Source organism: Otolemur garnettii, unplaced genomic scaffold (assembly GCF_000181295.1).
Source record: "Otolemur garnettii isolate 467f Iridium unplaced genomic scaffold, OtoGar3 scaffold00016, whole genome shotgun sequence".
In the NCBI taxonomy this organism is placed as follows: Eukaryota; Metazoa; Chordata; class Mammalia; order Primates; family Galagidae; genus Otolemur; species Otolemur garnettii.
The window spans coordinates 15,159,519-15,178,901 of NW_003852411.1; the positions used below are offsets into that span (position 1 = coordinate 15,159,519).

General features: G+C 35.3%; 1 protein-coding gene across 1 annotated transcript in view; it reads right to left on the minus strand.

The window, feature by feature from the left end:
* The window catches only part of RASAL2 (RAS protein activator like 2), a 205,499-nt gene that overhangs the window by 35,836 nt on the left and 150,280 nt on the right, over nt 1-19,383 (minus strand). Inside the window, exons 5-7 of the mRNA XM_023510786.1 lie at nt 4,578-4,731; nt 2,099-2,197; nt 829-1,383 (exon numbers count right to left, since the gene is read on the minus strand). Of these exons, the coding sequence (XP_023366554.1) occupies nt 829-1,383; nt 2,099-2,197; nt 4,578-4,731 (808 nt within the window). The remainder of the gene's footprint in view (nt 1-828; nt 1,384-2,098; nt 2,198-4,577; nt 4,732-19,383) is intronic.

The following is a 19,383-nucleotide window of genomic DNA, read 5'->3' on the forward strand; positions in this document are numbered from 1 at the left end:
GAACCCGCCACCTTAGGTGTACGTGGCTGGCGCCTTAGCCGGTTGAGCTATAGGCGCTGAGCCATATCAAGAAATCTTAATAGCACTTTATTTTACTGTTTAGTTCTAAATAAATTATTCTAGCTGTGAACGTCTCTGGATGTGAAATAAAATTTACCATGACCAGTTTGCATATAATATGACCTATGAAAGGGTAAAGACTCTTATCAATTGGTGGTTGTTCTTCCTACAACCAGCAGTATTTTTCTTTTATCTTCCTGCATTTTTACTTATATCCAGGATGAAATAAATCTATCATGAAACAACTACCAACTGTATAATATCCCTTGGTATTTTTATTCCAATTGTAGACTTTGATCATATGAGGACTCTTAGTAATACCCAGCATGCTTCTGGAATACCACCTTTGTGTCTAGGGATAAAGTCATCAGTTAATCTTAAACAAAATATAGTTAGGAAGAAAATCACTATACCACACTGTAGAACTAAAGACAGAGTTTTGAACACACTGTGGGGTTATCATACTGATCCCACCATTTATTTTGCCAGACAGTGAAGAGTTGGCTATGATATCTCTTTTTCATACAAATGGACTTTAAATAAATATTTGTTGGTCTCTCCATTTCACTTATCAGTTTTATAATCCTCATCTTTTCTAGATCCAAGAACTGCTAATAAGTTTTCTTCTTAATTATTTTTCTTTTCCTCCTTGTTTTGAGAAATAACAAAGCACATTTCTCTAAATTGCATCTCTATAGTATCCATATCTTCGTCTTGAAAAAGGTAAGGAAGAGATTGCAGGTACTGCAATCCCACCTTTCCACTTACCTTGGCTCTGCCAGTACTTTGAAGAATGTGCACTAAGGCACAAGCCAATTCTTCTTTATTTCTCACACTAATTACTGGCTCAAGGACAGAACACAACATGGTGTAGTTGCTGGTGACAAATTCTGCAAATTCTTTGTATTGCTCCATAGGCAGAATGGTGATAGTTTGGAAACGTGATTTAATACGAATAGAAGGTCCTCCTGTCTTTCCTTTGTTGGGTGTAGGTGTACTCACTGGATACCATTTTTCAACAAATTGGCGACCAGTCACACTGGCGGTGGGGATGTTAACTAGCCCTACATAATTATTCTTGTCCTTTTTTCTCTTTTTTTCCACATCTTTATAAATGTGAACTGTGATACTATGAAGAGGTGGAAGGCTAAAGAATTCAAAATGTTCACCCCAGAAAATATTATCTGCTTTGGTCTTGCTGGTTGTACGAGCAAAGAGGGTATCATCAAGGCACAGTTCACAGAAATATTTCTTTTTAGGGGCAAGGTCCTTGGCTTCAATGATCCATAAACGGAGAACATTTTCGGCTCGTCTGCAATTGTCCTATAAAGAAGCAATAAAGTTGAATTTGAGATATAATATTTCAGAAAGAAAACATTTTCCTTTTAAAGTAAACGGTACTGATTATGTACTTTTCTTAAAAGTACATATAATAAAACAAATAATGAAAAGGATTGCTATCTCATTGATTAGGATAATTGCAAGCTCTAAACAAGAATGTATCAGATCTGTTTTTTAAAGGGGCCGCAGTGTTTTTATTACATGGATACCTTGTATAATGCTTAAGTCATCATGGCTTTTGGTGAGCCCATCACCAGAATGGTGTTCACCATACCCACCAGGGAAGTTTTTCTGTTACACCCACCTTTTCAGAATCAGAATCTTAAAGAACCACTTACATTCTATTTTACTTATGTTAAGAACATATCATCTTATAATGCTAAGTTTTTACATACCCAGCCTAGTGTCAAGTGGGCTAAATTTTGCAAATAAAAAAGGTTAAGAAGGGACTAGAAAGGTGTTTCCATCCTATACTAGCTTCTGACTTGGGCAAGTTGATTAACTTTTTTTCTTCTTATCCACGTTGGTAAAATCATGATAATAGTATCTATATTATTTTTAGCTTAAAATAGCATAACACATAAATGTACTTTAAAACTCTATAAAAATTACTACATACATTACTGTTACCTTTGCTGTCTATCAACTCAGTGCTTACAAAGTGATATATTCTTTAGACATTTAAAACTACTATTACCTTATTAGGTTGAACTGTCCTGCGAAGGTTTTCCATCCACTTATCTCTCTCAGAAGCAGAGTTACAGCTGAAACATTTACTTCCACTTAGGTAGGTGACCTTTAACATAAAGATTAGAGATAAGGAAAAGAAAATATAGGATTTGGTAGCTTTATCTTCCTAGTTCTATCACTGAAGAGTTAGAGATATGCTATGGGCCCAAATAATTTACATGGAACTAAAATGATCTTTGCTTATTTTGTGGTACTTATTTATATCTACATCTGCATTCATTTTTGGCTTAGGTAGCTGCATATTCATTTCCAGATATGAGAATAAAGACCATTTCAAATTCAGCTGAAGAAACTCAAACTGGCCTATGGTTCAGAAAAATCAAAATTAAAATCCTTTTACATTTTAAATTACTTGGAAATAAATATGCTCAATTTTGAATGAGTTAATAAAAAGTAACTAAAAAGGAAAGAGAGTCTCTGAAACAGTTTATTAGATTTCTTGAGACCACCTTCACAATAATATAGTGAATTTCATTTCACAAATGAAATGAAAGAGAGTTATTATTAGTATTGCATTACTGTTTTTGGAATCCATTTTTCCTTTATTAGGTAACCAACTTGTAGATTTCCAATTACTTATTAGCCTTACTGATATTATCACAGTCCTTTAAAATGAAACATGTTGTTAGATGCTTAGCACCAAACACTGGGTTTGGTATACAACTTAGTTAACTGAATTCTATAAATATGGGAAAGTTGAAGTGATTTTTATAAAAAAGATGAGCAACAAATGACTTGCCCAAATTGCTGAAGTTTTCTAATGTGTTAACTCAATCTCAGCTCATAGCCTAGTGAATCAGATCAGATTATATGCTCTGTCCACTATGGCAGCTATGAGCCTCATGTGGCTCATGAGTGTCTAAAATGTGGCTAGTCTAAAATGAAATGTGCTGTAAACATAAATTTATATTAAACTTTAAAAATTTAGCACAAAATGTAAACATCCTTATTGATAACGTTTACGGTATATACTGAAATGATAATGTTTGGGTTAAATAAAATGTAAAATTACATATGTGGCTTACATTTTCATTTCTTTTGGATACTGTTGGTCTATAAGAAAAGAAACCAGGGTGGCCCCTGTGTCTTAGTGAGTAGGGCGCTGGCCCCATATACTGAGGATAGTGGGTTTGAGCCCGGCCCCAGCCAAACTGCAACAAAAAACAGCCAGGTGATGTGGCGGGCATCTGTAGTCCCAGCTACTTGGGAGGCTGGGCATGAGAATTACCTAAGCCCAAGAGCGCTAGAAGTTGCTGTGAGTTGTGACGCCATACCACTCTACTGAGGGTGACAAAATAAAACTTTGTCTCTAAAAAAAAGAAAAAGAAAAGAAAAGAAACCAAACATCTTTCAACTTCTACAACATCTACTATAGGGACTCATCACTAGTTACTTAGTAAATTAGTACTAAGTAATCAAATCCTAACTCTAATAATTTTTTATATATAAGATGGACATAAAGTTTGTGTGCGAATTAAAATAGTTTAACACAGTAAACTGCACATAAACTATATGTCCACCCTGTATATAAATGTGTGTATATATCTATGTATACAGTTTTCAAATTTGACTTGTAAATAATCAACCATGTACATTTCATTTGGAAGGGAGAAATTACCTTATAAAATATGATAGCTATAATTTTTTAGTGAAGGGCAATTTATTTAAGAAGTTAGATACCTGCAATGTGTGAGACTGGCCTAGGTGCCAGGGATTACAAAAATAAGTATGACATGGCCCAGATCTTGACCTATTCATATTATAGTTGGAAAAATTATGGTTTGGGTCGCTCTCCTTAAAAAAAAACCATTAAATCTGGGAATTAAGGGCTTCAGGAAAAAAATAATAACATAGTGAGTGACATCCTTATCAATACTAAAAATTAATATGCTGATTTAATAAGTTATTGTCTTGTGACTTTTTTTTGAGACAGAATTTTGCTCTGCCACCCATGCTAGAATGCCATGACCTTAGCTCACAGCAACCTCAAACTACGGGCTCAAGCAATCCTTATGCCTCAGCCTCCTGAGTAGCTGGGACTACCAGTGCCCACCACACCTGGCTAATATATCTATTTTTAGCAGAAATGGGATCTTGCTCTTGTTCAGACTAGTCTTGAACTTCTGATCTCACGTGATCCTCTTGTCTTGGCCTCTCAGAGTGCTAGGATTGAGGTGTGAGCCACTGGGCCCAGCCTAAGAAGTTAATTTTTTTGATAGCAGACAAGGCCAAAATGTATGAGAAGCAATCCTTAATAACTTTTTAAACTTTAATGACAAATTTCCAACTTTTTCCTATAAGTAGGTGATTTTCAGCAACTGAAAACCAGTTTAATACTCATGATACATCAATATCACAGTAATAAAATCATAAAATCTACTTGTTTGACTATTCTTTCTTTCTCTCCTTCTGTTTTCTTTGTTTACCTCAAAGCAGAAGTCTTGTCCAAGGATGCTGCTATGGAGCGGTTTCACTGAGACGGGCTCTCCTCTGCCAAGATCTAGACACTCCACTGCGCTGCATGGGCTCAACAAGGATTCATGGGAACGTGACTCTTTTAGCTTAGGGAGCCCACGAGACCTGAAGTAGAAAAAGATATTTATGGTAGTATTACCCTGGCTAACTAGGAAATGAAGGTTTAATGCAGTAGAGGCAAACAACGACCGTACAAATGCCTAAGGAAAGAAGATAATGAGGAACAGATTACTATTTAATCTATAATAACAATAGTAATCATACTCGTGCAGCAAATATAAACTACATATATATGTGAGTGCACATGCTTTTTCCCAATAAAGCATAAAAACATACTACAATTTTACTAGTCTCAAGGGTGCTCAAAGCTTCACTAGAGACACTCACTGTTTTGAATTCTCATTCCTATCTTAGAAGATGGAGAAATGCCCTGTATATACTATTTAAGGTTATCTTATATATTCTTTTTTAAGCAAAGGTTATTTCCAAAAGACAAATTATTTCTTTTTTTCCCCCTATACTATGGCTTTCCCCCCATGCTATCATTGACAAAACAATAGTGGCTGAATTCTCATTTTGTTTCTTTCTACTTTGGCAGAATAAAAACACATATAAACACAGTCGAAGCCAAAATTTTTAGCACAAGACTTGTCTTTCAAAAGGCCTTATTTCCATCTTAATATGTAATTCTTCTCTAATAAGCTTTTGATTCTATCCATGCTTTACTGTATAAATATAAATAAGAATTAAGCTCCTTGAAGAAACCTCTCAGCATGGGGAAAAACAAAAGCCAAACTTTCATCTAGAAGACAGATCTTTGCCAACATCATTTGGGTATGCTTTCTGGTTTTGTTTATTCGTTATTTTAAAAAAGAATTTTGAAAATCCTGACTTTTGTCAGTAGAGGAGCTATTACTTCACTGCTTTCCTCTTGAAAGAATTAATGGAGTCAAACAATATAAAGTACAATATTCTTGAATCCAAACTGGGTGACCATACAGTTTTGCTCAAAATTATACTATCTATCAACGAAAACACTCAGAGTTACCCACATATATTTCAAGCAGAAGTACTTAGTAGTAAGAATAAAAAAAAAATTGTATAAAGACACTTGTTTTTATAAAACACATTAAATAAATGGCTTCATTTATTTCCTTGAAATAACTACATCAACACTAAAAGGAACTGAAATACTTAATGCCAGAGTAGCTTTTAGTTAAATTATAAAGTAATGGAGTTATAGGAAATTAGCACTAAGGCTGCTCTCTCTCTGCTGTCTCTGTTCCAAAACTGCTTAATCAAACTCCATAAAAACATTTTAAGCAATAAAGATTTTAGTACTTCTTTCCACAAAAATAATAAAACACCATTTAAAGTTTAGTCTAAAAAACATGTGTCCTGATATTCATCAATTTTTAAAGTAAAAACGCTAACATACATATTTTCCATTGAGAAGACAAAGATGCACAAAAGGGACAAATTTCACCTAATACTGTGTATATTAAAATTCAACAATGTAACAGTCTCACATTCATTTCCCTTTGTTCTATTTGATAAGACAATGACATGTTACGACGTACCTCAAATACAGCACATCAAATATAAATTACTAAATGCTAAAAAACTGTACTTTAATTATCAAACATCCTGTCCCAATATGCTAGTAGGAAGCCTGCTTGAGGAAACAGGACACTGTGATCTTTCTTAAACAGATATAAAAATAATTCTAGCCCATTTCCCTCAGGAGGAGTTGCTAGAAAGGAAAAGCCTCTCATGCTCTGGGGGTAAGCCTCTTAACAGGAAAGATAAAAACATATTTAAAATAGAAGGAGTATAACAAAGTCTTACTTTTACTTTTTAGATCCTCTAGGAAAATCTTCTAAAGCATAAATTCATTTTAAACAAAATAAACATCTACCTACACGAAGCAATTGTACAGCCACCTGGCAGTGCAACCCCAAATCATAGCGGTGCCACATGTCCTGGTACAGCAAGTCACTTTCTGAACTACATTTCAGAAAACAATTCTCTGTTTAGAAGACAGGAACCAATAGAAGATGGTTTCACTGCTGCCTTGGGTTACTAAAAACATCTTTGGATAAATGTTTTCCAGGTGTTATTTCAAGTCTTCAATAGAAGCAGAACAGAAACACAGATTAAAAAAGTCATATTCATCCAAACAGTCTGCAGGATGGGTAATCTTCCTTTTTCTCTTCGTTCAGGCTGCATCTAGCCCCTCAGGTAACATAAACAAGGTTCCTGGGCTCCAGGCTGGGTCCGTTACCATGGTGCTACACCTATAAGGAGATTAGAGCTGGAAGGCAGCAGGGAGAAGCCACAGCTTGAAGGACTCAGGGAGCATGCTCTATAAACGCGGCAAAGGTGACCACTTTAAGACAGAAAGGAAGGAATGGCGAGGCTCCTATCTATTTCTAGTAGTAAGTTCTCAGTGAAAGGCTATAGAAAAGAAACACAATCAATTCTGAAAGTGGAGGAGACTCTCTAATTAAAAACTCTACTACGGACAAATTTGAGAAGCTTTAGCTTGCTTAATATATGATTCCTATCCCCCTTCTACAAAGTAGTTTTTACATCCCACCTTAAAAATACAAGGTTTCTTTCACATTTGTTCTGTTTCTTTTGTGTTGTCTGTTTCTAGGTATTATTTTACCTGAATTTATCTGGGTTACACTTACTGTTTTCTCTTTTTGAGAAAGTTGGATAAAATCTTTTAACCAAAGTCACTAATATGTTCAACATTACTACTGAATAAATAGCAAGCCCCTTCTGTATTGGGAAGACAGTGTCTGTGAGAACCCAGAAATAATTCCCAGAGAAGCACAGTTACAGTAAACAGGAAGATCAAACAGCCTGGGAATGGCTTGGTGTGGGAGAGGCAATATTTGCACAAATATCTTAATATAATAGCATTAGTAACCCGAGGTTTCCACTAAATCATGTTTACCTCCTCTTATACTTTCATAAGAATTGATTTTTCTTAGATCTACTAACTACAGAGTTTTAGCAGCCCTGTGTGGCACCATAGTTTACTCCTCTAAGGGAAAGTAGAAGTGGATTTATTGGGAGAATGAGTTTAAAACAACCATTTCCCTGTTCAATCAGACAATGATCTTCATCAAGAAACATAACCCAGCTTTGAAAAGTGAACTTTGTGAATCCCTTGATTACTAGCTAGCTTCTCTCTCTGACTGCTCTGCGCCCCACCCCGCAGTCGGCTCCATTATCCCAAACACCATGTAAGAATAATTCAGGGCTCCAATTTCTCAATTTACTTGGGAAACTGCTTCCCAGGGGTAATTTTACTTCTAAGTAAGAAAAGCAATATTCTTTACATTTTTGTTTTAAGATCAATAGACAACCTTGATTTCTGTGCAAACTCTAAGACCTTTAGCCTGTGACAGGTAAGAATTAAAAATCTAATTGCTTTGCTGATGATTACTTGTTGCTTCTGACCTATTTAAGAAATAAACTACAAGGCATTCTATTAAATAGAGGCTTTCTATTACTCACTAAAGTGAATGAGTATTACATTGCTTTAATCCTTAGCCCTATCTGAAATCAGTCTTAAGAGATAAAAGTGAAGGGCTGGGGGATGGGGAGCCAACACATACAATAGCAAATACACTGATTAAGACAAAAGTGTAAAAGAACTCTGATTAGTGCAATTTTAAGTCAAACACAGCTGGATTTTCTCAGCTTAACCATTCAGTGTTTTAAAAAGCCACATATACCCCATAGCTCCAGTGATGTTTGAATGTGCTAGCTCAACCTGCCACATGCTCATAGATTCAGTTCCAGATTTAGAAATCAGGAAAGTTTAAATTAAAAATGCTTATTGCCACACAGAATCCTGGACTCCAGTACAGGTGAGCTTCTGCTCGGCTTGACAGTTAGGATTCCAAACTGTTTCACTGATTTCCCGAAGAGACAGCTTACCCAGTAAGCTAGGTGGAGCAACATACCCTTGTATTCACCTAGTGTGCTTTCCTCACCTGGTTTGAAAATATTCCAGGTAATAATGAACAAAACTGGGTATCCTAATACACTACCAACAAATTTATATAGCATCTAATCAGTTTTTCAAAAATTGCATTTGAGGTCTCACTTTGGGAAAAATGTAGCTTTACCTGCTCCCTGGATTTTATTGCTTTCCAATCAGGTATTTTATGAAAACATCCAATTGATGTTTTGGTTGGAAAGCACAGATACTCTTCTGTATTATAATTTGAAAGGTTTTCCTCCCTGGATTAAAAAAAAAGAAATTAGAACTCATTCATCATTTTGCTTATGTGCTAACCTCCTTGAGGATCCTGACAGCACTCACTCGCTGTGCTGATTTACTGGCCGCAGTTGAATCCAGTCTCTACTGCTTTATGTTACTCGCTGATTTTTATGTTAACTTTGAAAATATATTTAATATACATATCAAAAATGTATACCACTCACACAACCACTCATACTAAGAGCTATTCATGAAATATAACATGTACTGGAGATCTTCCTTTGCCCTGCTTGCAGTCTCTAGATAGGATGGCCTAATGAGCCTAGCTGCTAATGATAAAGGATGCTTGTCAACCTGAGTTTTCACTAAATGACCAAACTTATGGAAAGGAGATTTATCAACATCAAGAAAAATAAAATCCATGCCTAATTTGGTACATATACATGTATGTATACAATGAAGGTAGACGCAGAAGGAAAAGACTAGATTATAAATATTAAAACATGTTCTAGCAGGTAGAAAATTCAATTTGCCTCCAAAATGACAAACATTAGAAAATAATGTCTTTATAGAAACTGTACCGTGTTATAATATACATTTTTTGTCCTTAAGCGGCAAATAATATAAATAAAATCTACTAGTACCTATTAAACAAATGAAATATAAACACAACTATACTGAATTGAAAAAAAAAAATAAAAGAAAACCAAACCACATTTGTAATCAAACTCAACTAACATACTTATAGTTAATGAATGGAAAGACTTAACTTTTTTTTCCCCTTTTCTGAATTCAGTTGCTAGATTTTTAGTCTTATAATTGGCATAAAATTAAGGTTATGGGTGAAAGAAGAACAGAAAAGGAAAGAACTGGTGAAGTTCAATAATACTAATTTCTTAATCATTCCTAAACTCAATACTGTTTGCTTTCCCATTAGTTTTTCACTTGATTGAATATATGTATGAATCCATCTACTCATCCAATAATTACTTGGCATATATTATGTGTCAGACACTACACTAGAGGTAGATAAAAGGAACACAAATGCAAAGAAGAAAGTCATGTTTCCAGGACATGTACATTATTTGTCATCTAGTGCATTAACAATCCGTTACACGTATAATACACTCTGATTAGACTTATGAAAAAGGACACAAAAGAAGCTCTGTGAGCACTTGGTAGGTGAGTTCACAGTTGGGGGTTCAGAGAGGTTTGTTGGAGAAAAAAGTAAAATTTGAAGTTATGACCTTAAGAATGGATCTTACTATATGCAGGTGTGGAAGTGCTGAGAGATCTAGAGGGAACGAGCATGTGAAAATGCCTGTGGTTGAGAGTATGCAAAGCTGGGGTGTTGAGGTAACGAAAAAAATTCAGCAGTATGCTTTTGGTACAATGTGGATACTGGGAAAGGGGAGGTTAGGAGAAGAGAGGATGGCAAATAATAAGGTTTGAGAGAGATTATAGACTTGTAGTCACATGTGGGTATTTCATCTGATCACAAGAACAGTGAGACCTTGAGGGATACAAATTAAATTCTATTACATGGTTATATTGTATAATGGAATTTGGTTTTCTGGTATAGCCATCACCTGAAGAGTGTACACTGTACCCTATAGGTATTTTTTCATTCCTCACCACCTCCCACCTTCCTACCTGTGAGTCTCCAATGTCCCTTACACCACGCTGTGTGCCCTTGTGTAGCCATAGTTTTTCTCCCATGCATAAATGAGAACACACAGTTTTTTTTTTTTCTGTTCTTTTCTTTTTTCTGTTTATTTTTCTGATCCATTTAAGTTACTGCAAAAGACATTATTTTGATCTCTCTAATCACTGAGTTGTACTCACTCCATGGTGTCAAGGGTGTCCAACTTGAGGCCCAAATCGATGGCTATTAATGCACCCCAACACAAAATCATAAAAACATTATGAGATTTTTGGGTGATTTTTTTTCATTAAAATTGTGCAGTTCTTTAGTGTGAACTTTGCAGACAATATCGTGTTGTGATGTCATGTAAAATAAACAAAGGTATACTCTCACTATTTGTATGCATGTTTTACAGCAGAGTGCCCTTCCAGTGTTTTATCTTCCACATGCAGACAGTCGACACCATCAGATGTTACCTGTGCTCATGATGACTTGGTGAGGCAACAATTATCAATAATATTTCAACCTACCATTGTAATGTTAGGTGTTCAATGTTCTTTGGAAGTCAGGTAATAAGCATTCTTATTGATTATTAATGGTACTTCTAGACCTTGGGCAGTGCCCTCACACATTGCCCTCCTATGCTTTATAATCAACCCTCCACCTGGCCCTGCATTGGCAGCTGAGATGTGAAAGGGCCCAAACCTTGATTTCTCTTTTCCTGTCAATTAATTTTCATAGTAAATGTAAATATAGTCTCTTATGTATTTTTTTTTTTAATTCCAGTATGGCTTCTACAATGTCTCAAAAAAAAAAGAAAGAAAAGAAAAAGAAAAAACAAACAGAACCTCCAAAAAGAAAAACTATGGATGAAGGAAGATTGTTCAATGAAAAATAGACAGATGACTACTTTTTGTCAAGGCAAATAGTAAGGCACTCTGCTTAATTAGTAGGGAATTTTTCAAAGAGTGTAATTTGAAAAGGCATTATATGCAAAAAACATACTGCCAAATCAGATGTGTATGAAGGACTGTGTTGTAAGAACAAAATAGCAGAACTGAAAAAAGTTTGTCTTCTCAATCAAAATTTCTCATAAAAAGTTACAACTTGGGTAGCACCTGTGGCTCAAGGAGTAGGGCGCCAGCCCCATATGCCGGAGGTGGTGGGTTCAAACCCACCCCTGGCCAAAAACTGCAAAAGAAAAAAAAAAAAAAAAAGTTACAACTTGGGTGGCACCTGTGGCTCAAAGGAGTAGGGCACCAGCCCCATATGCTGGAGGCAGCGGGTTCAGGCCCAGCCTTGGCCAAAAACTACAAAATAAATAAATAATGATTTAAAAAAAAAAAAAACAACTTACAATAACAATAACTAAAAAAACTTACAACTTAACAATAACTAAGAAAATGACACGAAGGCTATGTTAACCAGTTTGATGAAAATATTTCAAATTGTATATAAAAACAGCACACTGTGCCCCATGACAGTATTAATGTACACAGCTATGATTTAATAAAAAAAGTTACAACTTAGATTCTACTATAAAAGCTAGTTATGTGGTAGCATATTTAATAGTAAAAAAATCAAAATCATTTACTCATGGTGAGTTTATTAAGCAATGTATGGGAAGTATGGCAGATATAATTTGTCCTGAAAGGGGGATATTTTTAAAATCAGATTGTCTTCCCAAACTATAGCCAGACAAATGGAAGAAATTAGAAAACCTAGCAAAAGAAGTTTGGAAAGTAAAGCTACTAATTTTAAATTTTATGTTTTGGTGATGGATAATAGCACTGATGTTACAAATAGAATTCAATTTGCCATTTTTATTAGAGCTATTGACGAATATAATGTCATTTTAGAAATGGCTTCTTTATTGCCATTAAAAGATATAACTAAATCAAGAGATTTATACAAAGTAGTAAAAAACATGTTAAAGTGATTTACTTTGTCCTCTGTGAACATATCTGGTATAGTTACTGATGGTTTCCCAGTATGTTAAAGTCAAATAGAGAGATTTGTAATTAGAAAACGACGTAACTGCTGACCAAAACTCATGTTTGATGAAGCATAGTACATCAAGGAAATTTATGCATAAAGCTTTAAAGATAGATAACATCATGCAAATTGTCATCAAGGCTGTGAATTTCATAAAGGGCCAAGGGACTAAACCATCACCTATTCCAGAAATTCTTTAAAAACACTGATGCTGATGATGGTGGCATTATTTACTCAGAAGTAAGACGGCTAAGTCAATGCCAAATATTGAAAAGACTTTATGATTTGCAAGCTGTTATCAAAGTCATTTATGGCATCAAAAACCAAATTTGTGCCAGAACTTGATGGTGAAAACTGGCTTACAGATTTAGCATTTTTAGTGGATTTAAGCATAGTTTAAATAAACAAGTGTCTTCAAGGTGAAAACCAACTTTTCAATACAATGTTTCAAACCATAACAGGATTCCAGATGAAACTAAAATTATGGCAAATGATTTTATGTATTTTGACATGTTGGCTCAACATAGTCCTGTGAACAGTGAAAAATATGCAGCCTTGCTTTACAATTTGATGTAAGAATTTGAAAACATATTTCAAGATTTCCAGAAAAGTAATAAATATTTTAATGTGCTTAAGATTTTATTTTCAATCAACGTAAATACGTTACCTCCTAATTTTCAAATGGAATGCATAGAGCTGCAATCTGGCATTCAACTTAAAGAAAAATTTGATCATGTTGCTTTACTGGACTTTTATAGGGCCTATCTTCCCTGAGACAAATATCTGTCACTTCAAAATCACTCCTTATTTATGTTATCGCTTTTTGACAGTACCTACATTTGTGAGCCAACTCTTTACAAAAATGAAGCACACTGAGAGTAAAAGTAGAACCAAAATATCTGATAAGCACCTTGAGAACTCACTGACAATCGCAACTACTTCCATTGAAGCAGACACTGATGCATTAATTTTCCAAATACAATGTCAAATATCCCACTAGGTTCATGTTGCCCACTTTACTTTTATAATAAAAAAAAAATGAAAAAATCCCAAAGATGTTTTCTTACTTAGATACATACATTTTCTATAATAATGACTGCAAATCTGGGACCTGCTCAACAATTTTTGAAAGACCCTAATTGGGCCACTAAATAATTAGAATTATTGTCTGAGGACTTTTGCTTATTTGTGGTGGCAGAAAATTATGCATGGACCTTTTTATTGGCTCATTGGCTTTCATTAATGTTTGTGTATTTTCTTCTTCCAATGTGGCACAGAGAAGCTGAAAAGTTGGACACCTCTGGTATATATACACCATGTTTTCTTTATCCACTCCTCAGTTGATGAACACTTAGATGGATTCCATATCTTTCTGATTGTGAATTGTGCTATGATAAACATGTAAGTGAAAGTATCTTTTTAAAATGATTTCTTTTCCTCTAGGTAGATACTCAATAGCGGGACTGCAGGGTTGAATGGCAGATCCACTTTCAGCTCTTTGAGAAATCACCATACTGTTTTCCATAGAAGTTAAACTAATTTATTAATACATTCCCACCGGGGAGGGCACAGTGGTTCCTGTCTGTAATCCTAGCATTCTGGGAGGCTGAGGCAGGAGAAGTGCTTGAGCTCAAGAGTTCAAGACCAGCCTGAGCAAAAGTGAGACCCTCATTTCTACTAAAAATAGAAAAATTATCCGGGTGCTGTGGTGTGTGCCTGTAGTCTCAGCTACTCAGGAGGCTGAGGCAGGAGGATTACTTGAGCTCAAGAGTTGGAGGTTGCAGTGAACTATGATGATAACACTGCACTCTACTCAGGGTGAGTTTCCCCCAGCCTCTCCCCTCCCCAAAGCAAAATATATTCCCTTTTAAGTACATCCAGGCCAATATCTAATGGCTTTTGACTTTTCAATAAAGGCTATTCTGACAGCGGTAAGATGGTATTTCATTGTGGTTTTATTTTTTTTTTGAAATTGAGTCTCACTTGATGTCCTTGGTAGTGTGCTATGGTGTCCTAGCTCATAACTTCAAACCCTTGTGCTTAAGCAATTTTCTTGCCTCAGCCTCCCAAGCAGCTGGAACTACAGGTGTTGGCTACAATACCTGGCTATTTTTGGAGCTTTGCTCTTGCTCAGGCTGTTCTTGAACTGCCTCGGCCTCCCAGAGTGGTAGGATTACAGACCTAAGCCACCAGACCTGGCCTTTCATTATGGTTTTAATCTGCATTTGCTTGATGGTTAGTGGTATTAAGCATTTGAAAAATGTCTATTCATGTCATTTGCCCAATTTTTAATGAGGTTGTTTCTTTCTCGCTGAGTGGAATCCGTTGTAGATTTTGGGTATGAGTCCTATGCCAGATACGGTTTATGAATATTTTCTCCCATTCTGTAGGTTGTCTATCAACTCTATTTCTCTTGCAGTGCTTTTTAGTTTAATTAAGTCCAGTTTGTCTATTTTTGCTTTTATTGTGTCTGCTACTGAGGTCTTAGTCATAAATTCTCTGTCAGCCCAATGTCCAAAATAGCTTTTCCTAGGTTTTCTTCCAGAATTTTTGTTTCAAAACTTATTTAGCCTTTAATTCATTTTGAGTTAACTTTTGTATATGGCGAAGAGACAGGAATCCAGTTTTAATCTTCTGCATGTGACTTTCTAATTTTCAGAGCACCATTTGTTGGACAGAATGTCCTCTCCCTAGTATGTGTTTCAGCCTGCTTTGTCAAAGATTGTTGGTTGTAGGTATACAGTTTTATTTCTGGGTTTGCTGTTCCATTGATCTATGTGTCTATTTTTATTTATACCAGTGCCATGCTGTTTTGGTTACTATGGGCTTGTGATATAATTTGAAGTTGGGTAATATAATACCTCTGATTTGTTCTTTTTACTTAAGATTGCTTTGGCCATTTGGGCTTAGCTTTGGTTCCATATAAATTTTAGAATTGTTTTTCCTAATTCTATGAAAAATGAAGTTGGTATTTTGATAGGAATTGCATTAAATGTACAGATTGCTTGGAGAAATATGGTCATCTTCACAATACTGATTTCTTCCCATTCATGACCATGACATGTTTTTCCATTTGTTTAGGTCATCTTTCATTTCTGTCATCAGTGATTTATAGTTCTCCTCTTTTACCTACTTGATTAAATTTACTCCTAGGCATTATTTTTTTGGCAGCTATATAAGTAAGATTGAGTTCCTGATTTGGTTTTTAGCTTGTTCACTGTTAGGTGTATAAAAAAATGCCCTTGAATTTTGTATATTATAACCTGAGACTTTCCTGAATTTAACTTTGCTGAATTTATCAAATCTAGGAGAGTTTTGGAAGAGTCCACAGAGATTTTTATGTATAAGATCTCATTATCAACAAACAGAGATCATTTGAATTCTTTTCCAGTCTGGATGCCATTTCTTTCTTTCTCTTGCCTAATTGTTCTGGCTAGGACTTCCAGTACTATGTTGAATGAAAGCAGTGACAGTGGGCATCCTTGTCTTGTTTTAATTCTTAGGGAGAATATTTCAACTTTACCCCATTCAATATGATTACTGGTGGATGTGTCATATATGGCTCTCATTGTTTTGAGGTATGCTCCTTCTATGCCAAATTTTTTGAGAGTTTTTATCATGAAGAAATGCTGAATTTTATTGAATACTTTTTCAGCATCTACTGAGCATATGATTTTTGTCTGTTTATGTGGTAAATCACATTTATTGACTTGTGTATGTTGAACCATCCTTCTGTCCATCAGATAAAACTTACTTGATCATTTGTTGAGTAGGTCATTTGGTGAGTTATTTTTTGATATGTTATTGGATTTAGTCTGCTAGTGTTTTGTTGAAGATTTCTGCAACTGTGTTCATTAAAGGTATTAATCTGTAGTTTTCTTTTTTCTGTTGTACCCTTTCCTAGCCTTGGTATCATGGTGATACTGGTTTCACAGAATGAGTTAGGGAGGATTTTGCTCCTTCTTGATCTTTTGAAACAGTTTTAGTGGGACTGGCACCAATTCTTTGTATGTATGTCTAGTAGAATTTGGCTCTGAATCCATCAGGTCTCAAGCTATTTTTGGTTGGGATATTTTTTATTATTGATTCAATAGTGCTACTTTTTATTGGTCTACTCAGGAATTCTATTTCTTCCTGGTTCAATCTAGAGAGGTGGGTGGCTTTTGGGAATTCATCTATTTTCTTGAGCTTTTCTAGTTTGTGAGCATATAGTTGTTCAAAACAGTCTCTGATGATCTTTTATATTTCTTCTTTCTTTCTTTTTTTTTAATAACTCAGCAAAATAAAATTTCAGTTTATTGTTGGACAACATTGTTTTACACGTACATCAAACAGGCCAAAAAACAAACAAACAAACAAAAACCCAGCAACTTCAGAGACAAACAGAAGGAAAAACAAGAAACCTTTTATCTTTGGCCTTTTTAACCATCTCATACAAACTACTTATAGTACAGCTAAGTACATACACAAAAAATGTTACTGGAATGCTCAGAATAAGATTGCTTTTTGTTGTTGATTCTGCTTTTTTGTTTTCCAAGCTTTTTTTTCTCCTTTGAGACTATAATGAACATGGTTGCACCACAAGTCAAGTAAGGAAGTAGGGCAGAGAATGCTCTGAAGGCTGGTTTGGTGAGATCATTAAAAATGGCTAATCCCTAACAATGTGTACGAAAATATAAAATGTAAATAAAAATTACAAACATATTTCTTTTTTAAAGTACTTTTAAGTATTCCCAGGGCTTTGGAAGTTTTGGTTCTTTTTCCCTTCTCTGTTGCAAATTCTTATGGTTTTGGTTGGGTAATGAAGGGCACATGTCACCTGTGGGTGGCACTGTCTGCAGTGGGTGGGCGGATAGGCCTCTCTAATCAAAGGTGACCATGTTTAGATTCTAAGACAGGAAGTAGAGGGGGGAATAGGTCATAGTGGCCTCTTTTTTTCTTAAGTTTAACTTTTCCTTTTTTGCTGTCCAGTAATCCTCATCAGTTTTCAGCTTCTTGGTATCATCATCATCATCCACATTATCTTCAGCTGCCTGTTTGCCTGTGGTGGCTTCAGCTTCCTCCTCTCCATCTCTATCCTCTTCTTCACCATCACTTTCTTCCTCTTCTTCATCTACCTCATTGTCAGCCTCCTGCTCCCCCTCCCCATTTTCCTCATTAGCATTTCCATTAGCAGGGACATCTCTTCCATTCTCTGCCTCAGCCACAACTTTCCTCTCCTCAAAGCTTTAAGTAGTCCCTGATGGTGATCTCAGAGCTGTGTTCACTGCTACATCTGACATGGTGGGGCACATTGGTGATCCAATGTAGGGGATGGAAAACACAGCAAAAGTTCAGGGACTCTGGCAATAAAGTTATTGGAGTCTGCAGTGGTGGAGGAGGAGTGCTGCAGAGGTGGGTGTGATGAGAAGGAAGCCTGACCCAGGAACAATGCAAAGATGGCTTTTCAGAGCCACCAGTCGATCTTTTATATTTCTACAGTATCAGTTTTGTAATGTATCTTTTTTTCATTTCCACTTGTATTTATTTGGACTTTCCTCTTTTCTTGGTTAGTCTACGTACTGGATTATTAATTTTTTTCTTTTTGAAGAAACAACTTTTTGTTTTGTTGATGCTTTGTATTTTTTCCTCTATTTCATTTAGTTCTGCTCTAATATTTATTATTTCTTTTCTTCTGACAACTTTGGGTTTAGTTTGTTCTTGTTTTTCCAGTTCCTTGAGGTATAATGTTAGGGTATTAGTTTGTGATCTTTTTATTTTTTGATGTAGGCATTTAATGCTATAAACTTAACTCTTAGCAATGCTTTTTCTATCTCCAACAGGTTTTGGCATGTTTTGTTTTCATTTTCATTTGTTTCAAAGAATTTTTAACTTTCTATCTTTATCGACCCAGTGATCATTCAGGAGCATGCTGTTTAATTACCATGTGTTTGTATAATTTCTGAAGTTCCTTTTCACATTGATTTTTAGCTTTATTACACTGTAGTCTCAGATGTTACTTGCTAAGATTTTGACTTTTAAAAGATTTATGTTTTGTGGCCTATGGTGTGCTTTATCTTGAAGAATGTTCCATGTGCTGATACAAAGAATATCTACTCCATAGTTATTGGGTGGAATGTTCTCTAAATGTCTGTTAAGTCCATTTTGTTTAAACTTCAGTTTAAGTCCAATCCGTCTTTATTGACTTTGTGTCTCAATGATCTGTTAATTTATCGCTATAATTGTGCTGCTATTTATTTCTTTAGGTCTAGAAATAGGTGGGTCGTTATGAAAGTTCTGAGATACCCCAAAATTAAGAAACGTAAAATCTGTGCTGACAGAAAGAAATGAAACTCTACCAGAAACAGGGATAAACTGAGCAAGTTAAAACTTGCACGGTACATCAGAAAGGATACCATTGACTGTATTTCTTGGAAGCAAAATAATGGAACATAACACTGTTTGCCTCAAAACTTTTGTAGTGACACATATATTTATTTTGTGAATCTGGGTGCTTAATTGTTGGGTGCATATGTATTTAGGATTGTTACATACTCTGGCTGAATCGATGCTTTTATCATTATGTAATATAATGATTTTGTCTTTTATTTTATTAAATCATAGCTGTGTACATTAATGTAGTCATTGGGTACAGTGTGCTAATTTTATATACAGTTTGAAATATTTTCATCAAACTGGTTAACATAGCCTTCATGGCATTTTCTTAGTTATAGTGTTAAGGCATTTATATTCTACATTTAGAAACATTCACACGTACCCTTGTAAGATGAACCATAGGTGTTGTTCCACCAATCACCCTCCCTCCACCCATCCTCCACCCTCCCCTCCCCTCCCTTCCCTTTCCCCTTTCCCCATATTCTTGGGCTATAATTGG